A 13,002-nucleotide genomic window follows, 5' to 3' on the forward strand; every position below is an offset into this window, starting at 1 on the left:
TAGCACTGTCGGGGTGATAAATTAACTTAAATACCATGATTGTATGCATAGAAATATCAATTATGAAAATGAATGTAGTGATTTTGTAACAATCACAAATAATGAATATCAGTGATTTGACTAGAATAACATTATTTTTGGCATGTTCCGACACCTGAAATAGCAAAAGTACTAACCAAGCTCTAATTAATGCCACAGCGCTGTCGTGGTGGTAAATTGACTTAAATAACTTTAATGTATGAATCTTAAATGGAAATATCATTCTTGAAAATGAATATAGTGATTTTGTAACAATCACAAATAATGAATATCAGTGATTTGACTAGAACCACGTTATTTTTTGCATGTTCCGACACCTGAAATAGCAACAGTCCTAACCAAGGTCTAATTAATGCCCCAGCCCTGTTGCAGTTATAAAATAACTTAAATACCTTCATTCTATGCATGGAAATATCAATTATGAAGATGAATGTAGTGATTTAGTAACAATTGTTAATAATAAATATCAGTGATTTGAGTTGAAGTTCTTTATTTTTGGCATGCTCTGATACATGAACCAACAAAACTACTAACCATGTTTTAATTATTGCTAGAGCACTGTCATGGTGATGAATTAACTTAAATCCGTCGAATGTATGAATCTTACTTGGAAATATTAGTGATTTCACTTGAAAGCACATTATTTTTGCCATATTTTGACTGATGAACCAGAAAATGTCTTAAACCAACTCTAGTTAATGCCTCTACCCTGTTGGCAACAGTTAAATTAAGTAGCATGCATTTATTAACATGTCGAGCCTAGCCTATGATTGGATATTTTGGTCGCCCACGGTGGAAAAATAGCTTTCTGGTTCAATTTCGATGTGTACTTGAATAAATGTCTTTTTAACTTTCTAAAATTATTTTGCCTTTATTTTATATAATCATGCAAAATTGATAAATAATTAATTAAAACAACCGAACACATACACAGACAAGTTAATTTGGTTTTCATAGAATAAATTAAAAAAATCACTTCCAATTGCAAAAAATTGTAATGGTCAATGCAGTGACATGTTTGCCTTTTTGAGGCGGCTCAAGAAATTTCAAAGAGAACTGTGTTGGGTGAATAGGAGAGATTGTTTGAAAGGAATAAACGGTCTGCATACATTGTACTTAGAATGCAAGTTGGCGTGACTTATTATGTCTTCAGCAGAAAAAGTGTTAACATGAATGAATTGATTTAGTAACATTTGCTAATTATAAGTGTCAATAATATGACATTAAAGCATGGCACATTGAGAATCTTGAAGAAGCAAAAGTGCTAACCAATTTCTAATTGCCTTTAATATATTTGAGTTTTGCATATAATTTTCAAAAAAATAACTATTTGATTAAATTATTTTAAAGAATTATAGAACAGTGTTATCATTGTGTGTTATTATTGTGTATTTTCATGTAACTGGTTAAGAAGTTAAGAAGTAACACACAAAGACATAAGTTGTGTGTTCAAAACCAACAGACTTCAAAACTTAAAAAATAAATAAATAAAAATTGACTTACATATCTGAACTAGACAGGATGGGCGAAGATGAACTAGTTATTTCTGGCAAAGAATAACTATCATTATTTACCACCATCTATAATTAAACCCAGAAATTCCATAATTACAAGAGAAATAAACAAACAAATATTTTATGGACAAACTGTGAACCTACATCTGTTAGCACGGTGCATTCGTATGAGCGCTGATAAATTTCTTGTTCGGCCAACGACCTTTTCTGAAACTTCTCCCTGTCTTGTTTATGCTTGCGCTCAGCTCCTTTTAACTGAAAACTTCATAAGTATCAATCTGTATATGAATGAGTTTTTAAAAGCATACTTTGAAAACTTTCACTTGGCACGATGCAGCATGGAGTCTACGAACTTGTCCTACACCGTGGTATGTTTCAACTTGAATTCGAAAAGGGACACCTTTTTCTCCACCGTGCTTCTTCTGAGTAAATTCTGAACTGATGCAGTTTACCTGAGAACAGAATTTTTTTTAGTGATAGGTTACATTTATATAATAGAGGTGTTACCTTTATGTAAACGCCGACCTCCTTGGTCGGGTCCCATAGAAATTCGACTGAGTTGAACTTTTCACTCGACAGACCAAAAATTCCATAGGACAATGAGTGATCCACTTCAAGTATTGAGTCTCCTGGATGAGTTGACACCCATGCCGACATGAGTTCTTTTTCCATAACTTGTAGTTTTCTTTCCAGGAAGCATAGGCGGAGAACACTCTAAATTTTTAAAAAAATTTCATTAGTATTTATTTACATAAAACTTACTTCTTTCTTTCAAGCAATACTTTGAGTATTTTTCCACGATATTCTGACAGATCACCAAGCTTTTTGAGTTTGATCTCATAAGGCTGTCTCTGGTTCAAGTAAGTCAGCGTTTCTTCGCTGACTGTGGTTGCGATCGAAGAGGCCGCTGCCAACACGTACTGAAATCTGAAAGAATATAAATTTGAGCACACCGTCAAATTTAAACAGTCAAGTTGGGTTTTACCTGCAATCTTCAGCTGATGGGGTGGTGGCAGAAGTAGCAGGAGTTGATAACACCACTGCCTTGCTGCTGTCATCACTTTGGTTAGGAGATTGCTCGCCCAATTTGAAATCTTTCGACACCGTTTGATCATTCGCCTCTTCTAAAAATATGGTGGGGTACAGCTTAGTTATTTTCAAGGTAAGATTGGAGTATTAAATTGAAAATAAATCGGGTAAAAAACTTACCACAATAGCATTGTTGGATTGGTTCATTGCATGTATTAACCGGTACATTTATTTCACCATTAGTTCTGAAAAAAATAAAAAACACCTTTGAAAATGAACCGATATACAAAATATTAAATAAATATACCCCTCTTGGCCATGGAAGGGTGAAAGAAGTTCTTGCTTGAAAGCAGAAAGAGACGGAAGTGATAGAAGGGCTTCACTAGAATCAGAAACTAATATTACAATCTACTATTTAAGGAAACTATTGTAAGAATTTATTAGGCAAACCTGTTTGTAAAGTTAGGTGAGGTAAGGTCGACATTTAATCCAGTCAGGCTGCAACTCCCGTCCAAGTCGACGGACAGGACTTCTACCTGGTCCCAGGGGCTGACCTGCCCTCCTGAAATCGATGAAAAATTCTAACTTAGCATAACTTAAATGTTTAGAATGGTTTTGTAAGATGGGTTCACCTTGGATTCATTTAACTTATTACTTTACAAACAAGGACAAATGATTTAGTAATAAATACTAATGGGCAATTAATTACTGAACGGGGTTAACATACAACTAGCCTTGACTGATAAATATTTGTTAAATTAATACTAGCAGAGAAAATTCAAAATGTTTGTAACATTTTATGTATTGTGTTATTTATTCGGCAAAATTTAAGATGAGATCTAATATTTATGATGATATTAGAGGATTAAAGTACCTATAATATGATCAAATCTTATTTAATGAAATTTATTGATACGATTAAGTGTTGTAAATAAGTCTGGTTTCTTTTAATGAAGTGATTTTTAATTTTAACAAATTCAATAGGTAAAAATATGAGCAGTGAGAAAATGGTATGGGTGTGGTCATAAAAAGGTCTAACTGTGAGGCCATCATCCTGACCACAACCATTTAGGCCAATAGCAAGCTACAGTAAACAAGTGTACATAAAATAAATAACAAACATTTCAATGGAAGATGAGAATTTTTGGTTTGCGAGTCGGTGAACTCATGTTGAACCAACACTCGACTACTTACTGTGTCTGTCTTTGCTTGCTTTTTTTTAGTTATTCAGTAAACGCAGTGCTGTGTGCCGATTCAACATGAAACATCTGATAGTTAAATTGTAACATTATCAGATAGCCAAGCTTTCCAAGCTTAGGGGATCAACTCAAAACTAGTTTGAAACTGCCTCATGCCATAGAAAAACTCTGATCTACAAATGCCTGATGCTAAGGTCCCATGAGAGATTTTTTATACAAGACAGTAGACATCCTAAGCAAAAAGGGAACCTTGGAACAAGACCCAAATTTATTTTGTGGTATAAATTATACCGAGATCAAAAAGGACTTGAATCTTGAGTAACTAAAGAATACAAAAAATACCGGGTATGTATTCCAGACATGAGGCAAGCAAAAAAGCCTTTTGTATTCACAAAAGCAAACCAATGAGCAAAAGAAGAAATCCAATTCAAGAAAAAAGAAATATATTGTGGAAATTAATTAAGGTTTTTGAGATAAAAAGTTAGTGTCCCAAGCGGGATTCGAACCCACGACCTTCGGCTAGATACGCTACTGCTCTACCACTTGAACTATCGTGACTTCGATCCACTCGGGCACTAAATTTCCATCTCAACCACCACTTTTTTAAAATTTTCTATTGAAAAATGGCAAAAAGGAGGGAAAATTAAAAAAAAAAGGTGGGGTTGAGATGGAAAGTTAGTGTCCGAGTGGATTGAGGTCACGATAGCTCAAGTGGTAGAGCAGCAGCTTATCTTGCCGAAGATTGTGGGTTCGAATCCCGCTGGTGACACTGACTTTTTTATCTCAACTAAAAACCTTAATAAATTGAAAGATATTAATTGGTCAAGCGGACCACGAAAACTAGAGAATATTGTGAAAAATTCATTTTTGAGATGTTACAGCCAAGTTATATTAATTTAAATCACGCTTTGGGTGTTCAAATAACCAACTCTTTTGTCTATCTCTCCAGCCTCTATCTAGTTCAGGGCCTTGTCAAGCACAAGGAGAAAAATATACAAAGAATAATCCCACAGTTGACACATATAATAAAAATATATATATTTAAAAACAAATTGGTCTGTTTAGCATTCATACTGCCTGAAAGCACTTGAATTTGCGGTAATCGGGGAAAAAGACCCTCCATTCTAATAAAACATTCACACTGTCCCAGACTACTTTATTCCTTAGGGTATCTAGCTGCTACACCACTGATAGAACCAGAACAGTGGCATAGGAATCCACACTATTAACGAATATCTCAGACAGAAGGACAAAAAGAAAATGAGGGAACTTTGGAATTCACTCATTGAACATAGACAACCCAAGATTCTTCTAACCAATTTTGATAGGAAAGAAATTGCAGAATGTATCAAGGGAAGCAGGAACAGACTGTGAATTCTAATAGGATTCCTAATAGGACATTGCAAATTAAATGGACACTTAAAGAAAATTGGAACTATCCAAGATGGCACATGCAGATTCTGCAAGGAGGCAGAAGAGACACCAACACATTTACTAATCCACACTAACCTGCAGGAGGAAATGTTTTGGGATGTATAATGTGACCATAGAAGAGCTTCAACCACTGAAACCAGGCCTATTAATCAAGTTTCTTGATGAAATAGGACTCACCGATGTGCTTTAGGCAGAGCACGGGGGATACAACAGCTTTTAAAGGGTGCAGTATACTATACCCTGAAATTACATTTACATCTACATCTAGGGTATCTACTTTCACACTAATAAATTACATTCCAATTGGAAGCCCCTCCTTCTTGCTAATAAATACATTATTTTCAAAATAGCATACATACAAACATTAACATATAACTATCTACATGCAGTTTAAAATATTTATGGTCTTGAGGTATTGGAACAGCAATCTATACCCCAGGCGGGGGACAGGTGACAGTAACAACCATTTTTTAATGTCATTGTTACTATTCAGAAGAGACAGAAAGGATACACTATGCAACTGCCCCGCAATAGCTAGGAAAAGGCTGTGTTAACTAGGAAATTCCTGTGCAACATAGGCCAGAACTGAGAACAATTCTGTATTTCATAAAAAAAAAAATCTTCCAGGAAAACCATCAGCAGAGATCAGACACAATAGATGAAAGTTTAAATGCAAAAGGGAAATTTTCTACAACTTCAATTATATTTATATTTTAAAAGTTTTCCTTCTCATAGCTTTTAATATGAAGATAATATAAAAATATATAATTTTTTTAATAGGAAATACTTCATATTTTCAACGGGGTAAAAATGAATGATAATTTGATAGTTACACACGATTTACTAAATGGAGCAATTTATGAATATGTAAGGATCATTAATGCTGCGTAAATGGGCAAAGTTTGAAAAACATGGATATTATCTTAAATACATTAATAAGCCAGTTTTTGTTGTTTTTTAACGAATATCAGGTTATCGTATAAAATAACCTTGAATAGAAGAGTATTCCATACCATTGTGCTACCAAAAAATAAATAAGTAAATAAATTAAAAAATAATATAACAAAAATAACTATATTTCAAACTGTGCCTGTACAAATCCATCTCTGAATTGTATTTATTCCGTTGGAGTCAAATTGTAAAATTTGCTTTATTTTCTTAGGCCTCGTGACTCTTAAAACGCAAGCTGTAAAACTAATAAATAGGATAAAAGGCATTTCCCTACCTGATAAGATAAGCGGCACACAATAAAAAGCCTGAAGGGGGGAAAGTAATTATTTAATTTACAAATTTTGTCTTGGGATTTAAAACTGTTAATTAAATAAGAAAAGATATACTGTAATTGGTTACATAATAGCAGCGATTCTCCACTTTCCCAAAGCTTTAAATAAATTCAGAAATATGCAAGATATATATAAAATTTCAGACCTGCATTACAGTTCCTATACATATCCATCGTGGCAACAATATCATATTATCTGTGGAATGATTTAGTATTTGATCTCAGATAACCTTATTTTAGCTTTGAACAAAGCTGGGATAAAAAGTTTGATTTCCTTTATTTGTCGTGTTAAATTAAATTAACAACTTTATGAATCAATTAAAACAAATAAAATATTGGATTCCTTGAAAATAATCAAAATTTGATTGATTAGACTAATGTGTATTATTTCTACCCTGTTTAGTGACACAATGTAAAAATAATTAGCTAACTCTTAATAGTAATATTTCCAGTGGAAATTAGAACTTGCTGTTTAATTAATTTTATATATTCGGTTATGGTGATTATTTCTATTATGAAAACAAATGCAAATAGCACGAGGACGGCAATATATATAGATTAGATTATCTCAAAACCTACATCACGTTGAAATAATTAATAATTCAGCACTCAAAATTTCTAGAAATCCTCATTTATTGGTTGAAACAGTGTGAAGGTGAAAAATAAACCCTGGCTGATATAGATAAACAGAAAAATGAGCCAAAACTAGGCTAAAGTATGACCACAATCATTTTTATAAACTGTGTATGATTTTTTTTAAAAATTGAACTCAATTGATTGATTTATATGAGCTCAATTCTGCGCATGTACAATAAACATATATACAGAAGTTGAGATGGAAAGTTGGTGTCCAAGTGGATCGAGGTCATGATAGCTTAAGTGGTAGAGCAGCTGCGTATCAAGCCGAAGATCGTGGGTTTGAATCCCGCTCGTGCCATTGACTTTTTTATCTCAACTGAAAACCTTAATTAATTGTAAGATATTAATTGGTCAAGCAAACCACGAAACTAGTGAATTTAATAATATATACAGAATTGAGTTTATAACATCTCCGGGGTCAAATTTCAGTCTTTTCGACCAATGATGTTAAGCTCGAGGGTCATCAGCTAGGTCATTTCAGTCCCCAACACTGATCCATTCATTCTTAAATATATTTTTTCCTATTTACATACCATTCATAAAATTAGGATGGTAGATTCAATATTTCTCCATCAACCTTTACACCTACTATAATTTTTGAAAATGAGAGTTGATGGGGACTCAATATTTCACGATCAGCCCTCCCACTTTACACATTCATGCTAATAAATACTTTCACTCTCAACGTATACTATAGGACCCAAACTATCGCTATTATAGACACTAAAAAAACCCTTTTTTCCTCTACAAACCAGAACAGAGGATACAAATCCAGTAGCATTCCTACACACTCCCTATAAGGAGCCAACGAATTCAATTAAATGGGACACTCAAATAAATTTTAAATACAAGCTTTCCTCAATTCAAATCCTCCAAGGGCCATTTATCAACTGTGCTTTTGATGTGCAAGAGCTTCACAGCCGATCCAGTCAACCAACGTTCATTTATGTTAATCATGTTTTTTATTCAATTTTTAGCATTGCACAATTAAGGAGGTGGATGACCTGCCTTAACGAGTTGGTGCAGATAGACAGAAGCCTCTTCATCTCGAATCATCCTAAGCACATGCCAAATCACATATGGTTGTCTAAGCACTACAGCACTATATGTGACAATTTAAATTAAAGTCTGGGATGTGATGAATATTTAAGTCAATTATCAATGGACTATTATGAACATCTACAAAACAAGTTACAGGCAAAGTAGTGGGAATAGGAAAAACAGGATGATCGGACAAGATCAAAATATTATGTTTAGCATTGTCACAAGAAGACATTTAACATAAGACTCATCAGTGATAAGTTGTATGATGTATGTATCAGCTTTGTTGATTAAAACAAAAATACTCGGAAATTCATTGCTTTCCTGTCTTCATGAAATGATACTTTAGTAGAATACATACTATATAGCTGAGTTTTTCTCTTTGAAATGGCAGTATTTCACATTATTGTGAGTCAACTTTTCAAAAATTTTCTTGACTAGTTAATTTATATGAATTTTGGACCTTTAGTTTTAAATTTTTCTAGAATCAATTTGCATCATTAAACGTATAGGGTATGCCATATAAAACATAAAGTGTCCCATCAATTATATTAAAAATTTGCACTAGATACTGTGCCTATTAATTTATTTATGTATTTATTAATTTAATAATGGTATTTAAATATTGCCTTTATACTTACCATTTAATTTTCTTGTTTTGTTTGGGGTGTTGTCATCAGACCATTGTTTTCTTTTAGGAACCATTCTTTCAGTGTCGAAATTCCAATGGTTGGCCATCGACGGGGATAAATCCTCCTGCGACAGCAAGAGGTCCATAGCACAGTCCTTTTCTAATAGCAATCCAGGTAATCAGCTAGACCGAATCAAAAACTGATGTAAAAAATGATAAAACAAAAAACTGAAATACTGGCACTGATGTCCTTAGATTTCACTGTTCTTGAAGGGTGTGCGAATATGTTTTACCTCTGCACACAACACTCAGCAGACAGTGCAGGGAGGGTCTTTGCTGTTTTTCTCGGGCAGAGCAGAATGCGGTACTTGAAGGAATGCCATGTCTTGATATTGCACTTGTTCGATTACGACGACAAGTCGATGTGGACGGTTCTTTTTCCCACGGCCACGAAACACTCTAGTCCTACCACGGAGTCTGTGCATGTCAAGCTGACCAGTGCATATGTGAAATAACGTCCTACCGTGGATGAAAACTTTTGGTCCCACTTTCCCACCTGATAGTCACTTTAACAAATTCCAAACCCACACACTCGATTAAAAAAAAAGTCTAGGCACCACACACTAAGCACGAGCACACCTTATTCAATTTGGGTCTACAAATAGGTGCTTGCTGGGTGGGCCTCAGCAACGTAATCTGAAAAAATGAAACAACTTTCTTTAAAAATCTAGGAGAAAATTTACAAGCTCAAGTCAAAATAAAATCAAAAATTGTTTTTGATAAATATGTAATATTTTATTTAAATGCTACAAATAAAAACATCAATTTTATTAAAGAAGTTAACCGATTTTCATAGTAGACTAGAAAGCAATGATAATATATCAATTAAACAAGATAACATTAAAAACAAAACGAAAACAATTTATGATAAGTTTTTTACATTGAAAAGATAATTAAAAAGGTATTTTGAATCGACACAGTCGAGCAACTAAAAAATTTAATTTGGTCAGTACTGATCATTTTGGTTTGCCTATCCTCACTGGATTGGTCTATCAGGCACATTTTAACATTTTGCCATCCTCAGTATGTCTGTGCACTTAAGAGACACTGAATTTAGCAAAATGTCGAAACTCGTCTGACAGACCCAGTGAGGATAGATGAGCAAGATAATCGGCCATGACCAAATTACTGGTTTATCGCAGAATATACAGACAAAATTTACTAAAAAAAATGTTTAAAAAAAATCCTTCAAGCGATATTTTTAATAATCATAATCTTTTATGAAATTTTTTTTTCTATATATTACAAAAACTTAACTTTCACTTTTTCATGTCTTAGGATGATTGTAAAATCATTGTTGAAATTAATTTATCAAATGAACAATTTTTTCTTCTAATAATGTCGTAATAAAATGTGAAATTGATTTTACAGATAAGTTGCTTTATGAAAATTTTCCACAACAATGTTTTAATCGGCAAACTTCAACCTTTGTAAAATTGTAACAATTTTTACTTCAAATTAACTGGTGTTCTTACTTTAGAAGTATTGAGCAGTGTCTAAAGTGATTAAATAAAAAACAAAAAATTCTCTTTCTTTATAGTAATTAGTAAGTTTCAAAGGTCCTACTTTCTTAATTCTTAGATTTGATTTAAGCTGGCACAAAACTACTTTTATTTTTATGTTTTGGATCATGTGATGTGAAATTGAAGTCTTACTAAATTACTAATGAGGAAGAAGAAAAAGAAAAAGGAAAAACAAATGACTCAAATGTGAGGATGAGGGAAGTAGGGCCTTCTATTTTTTGAAACACATAATCAATATAAAGATGCATAGCAGGTAAGAAGAAAACCAGTTAAATATAAGCAAAATGATAATAACAGAACAAGGGAACATCCAATAATCAAGGCATGCAGGAACGACATATTCAGGATGTTTGAATTCAAACAAAATTTCTGGACAAACCCAAGTAGAGAAAAGTATTATAAAAAAAGTAAAAGACTTCTCTGTTGAGAATGGCCCTGCTGTTATGGATATAAAATTCAAAAAGGTCTGAGGGGAAGTGACCTGGAACCAAATACTCAGAACCCATGGGAAAATAAAACAGAATCTTTCAAGCTGAAATCTACATAATTGAGAGATATACTCAAATTAACCTGAATGTGCCTGTTATGTCAGAGGCAGTCATCAGAGCACTAAGGTCAAACATTATAGCTCAAAGGTGGTGCTGAATTGCAAGACTAAGTTAAATGAATTAAGTATGCCACGTAAAGTTACTCTCTGCTGGGTCCCAGTACATGTAAAAGTAGATTGCCTTGCTATAAGGCTAATAGGACTCGAGCCCTTCTGTGACAGGGATTCACAATATCAATTACTATCTTAGGCAAAAAGAAGGATGAAAATGAGGAAACAGCTTAGTTCTTTCATGAACACAAGCAATCTAAGACCATACAAGTGAGTTTCAGAAGGAAAGAAACAACATAATGCATCAAAGGAAGCAGGAAAATACTTCAAATTTTAGGATTCTTAACAGGGCACCTGAGAAAGAGTGGTAGATTCAGTATGGTAGGTGCAAATTCTGCAAGGAAACAGAGGAGTCACCTACTAACAAATTGACACAACACTTGCCCGCAGGAGAATGTATAATGCACATATCAAATTTCTCGATGAAGACAGATTCACTGGGGTGCTGCAGGTACAGAACGAGGAAATAATAGCTCTCAAAGGCCATAGAATATTACATCATAAGAAATATCGACCACTTTTTCATTCACGAACACTCTCGATCAAGATATGGTCTTGAAGAAGAAGTAAATTTAGTTGTTACTGCGGGGCTTTCAACCTATTTTAAAGTCATCATGAGGGCAAAACAATCTTAAATATTTTTACAGATTGACATATTTAAGCTTTTTACAGGCGATCTCAAATTGAAGACTGACTCAGTCCCAACATGGCTAAGGACTGTCAATTATACACAACATTCAACTTAAACAAAAACATTGAGTAGATTGTTATGTCTAAACAGACAGATTAAATTTGTATATGCATACCAAATGTGAACAAAATTTTTGTGCCAAACTGAACATGCATTTTTTGACTGAGCAACACATACTTGTGAATAATAGGAATATTAACAAAATATATATTTGCATCTAAGCACACTTAGTCTCTACTCACCTTTATTACTATAATTAATTAAGGTTTTTAGTTGAGATGAAAAAAAGTTAATGGCACGAGCGGGATTCGAACCCATGATCTTCGGCTAGATACGCCGCTGCTCTACCACCTAAGCTATCGTGACCTCAATCCACTGGGACATCAACTCCCCATCTCAACCGAATTAAGATGAAGTACACTTCACTAAAGCTCTCCGTCGCCATTTCAATTGTCGTCGAGAATCCAAACCGATTACACGACATTTGAAAAATGGCAAAAGGAGGGAAAACTCATAAGGTCGGATTGAGATGGGGAGTTGATGTCCGAGTGGATCGAGGTCACGATAGCTCAGGTGGTAGAGCAGCGGCGTATCTAGCCGAAGATCGTGGGTTCGAATCCCACTCGTGCCATTAACTTTTTTTCATCTCAACTAAAAACCTTAATTAATTGTAATGATTTAATTGGTCAAGCGGACCACGAAATTAGTGAATTTATTACTATAGTACTACACACTCACTATTATTATAAATACATAATCATAAAATAACATTTTTCATGATTAACTCATCAATGATAGAATATTCAGCGCAATAACGTTAATAAATATGAAAATGTAATTTATTATATTCATATTGATTGGATAATAAATTATAAAATAGTATAAAAAGCTGGGTATTTATAAAATGGTGCTTTTTTTTTTATGAATAAAAGATGTCGATGAATTGCGGTGATCTCATGCACAAATCGTACAATTCCGACACTTCACATTGAATCCAATTTTTATCAAAGCAAAGAAAAATGTAATTTATTATATTCCTATTGATTGTATAATAAATTATAAAATAGTATAAAGTGCTGGATATTTATAAAATGGTGCTTTTTTTATGAATAAAAGATATGTCAATGAATTACGGTGATCTCATGCACAAATCGTACAATTCCGACACTTCACATTTAATCCAATTTTTATCAAAGCAAAGAAAAATGTAATTTATTATATTCCTATTGATTGGATAATAAATTATAAAATAGTAAAAAAAG

The 13,002-nt window shown here is 33.4% G+C and overlaps 1 protein-coding gene across 5 annotated transcripts in view; it reads right to left on the reverse strand.

Annotated features, from left to right (window-relative positions):
* Positions 1-13,002, reverse strand: part of LOC106661164 (transcription factor CP2) — a 45,740-nt gene that overhangs the window by 13,563 nt on the left and 19,175 nt on the right. For 3 of the 5 annotated variants that reach the window (XM_014384413.2, XM_014384422.2, XM_014384406.2), the window contains exons 2-11: positions 8,819-9,504; positions 3,033-3,144; positions 2,890-2,964; positions 2,763-2,827; positions 2,539-2,677; positions 2,336-2,480; positions 2,061-2,267; positions 1,862-2,005; positions 1,698-1,808; positions 1,543-1,619 (exon numbers count right to left, since the gene is read on the reverse strand). In XM_014384413.2, coding sequence (XP_014239899.1) covers positions 1,543-1,619; positions 1,698-1,808; positions 1,862-2,005; positions 2,061-2,267; positions 2,336-2,480; positions 2,539-2,677; positions 2,763-2,827; positions 2,890-2,964; positions 3,033-3,144; positions 8,819-8,954 — 1,211 coding nt within the window. In that variant the 5' untranslated portion in view covers positions 8,955-9,504. Of the gene's footprint in view, positions 1-1,542; positions 1,620-1,697; positions 1,809-1,861; positions 2,006-2,060; positions 2,268-2,335; positions 2,481-2,538; positions 2,678-2,762; positions 2,828-2,889; positions 2,965-3,032; positions 3,145-6,643; positions 6,715-8,818; positions 9,505-13,002 lie in introns of those variants that run through there. The other 2 variants (XM_024228038.1, XM_024228039.1) reach the window with 2 other exon arrangements.

The sequence above is a fragment of the Cimex lectularius genome, unplaced genomic scaffold, assembly GCF_000648675.2.
Source record: "Cimex lectularius strain Harlan isolate CLEC.00 unplaced genomic scaffold, Clec_2.1 scaffold215, whole genome shotgun sequence".
NCBI lineage: Eukaryota > Metazoa > Arthropoda > Insecta > Hemiptera > Cimicidae > Cimex > Cimex lectularius.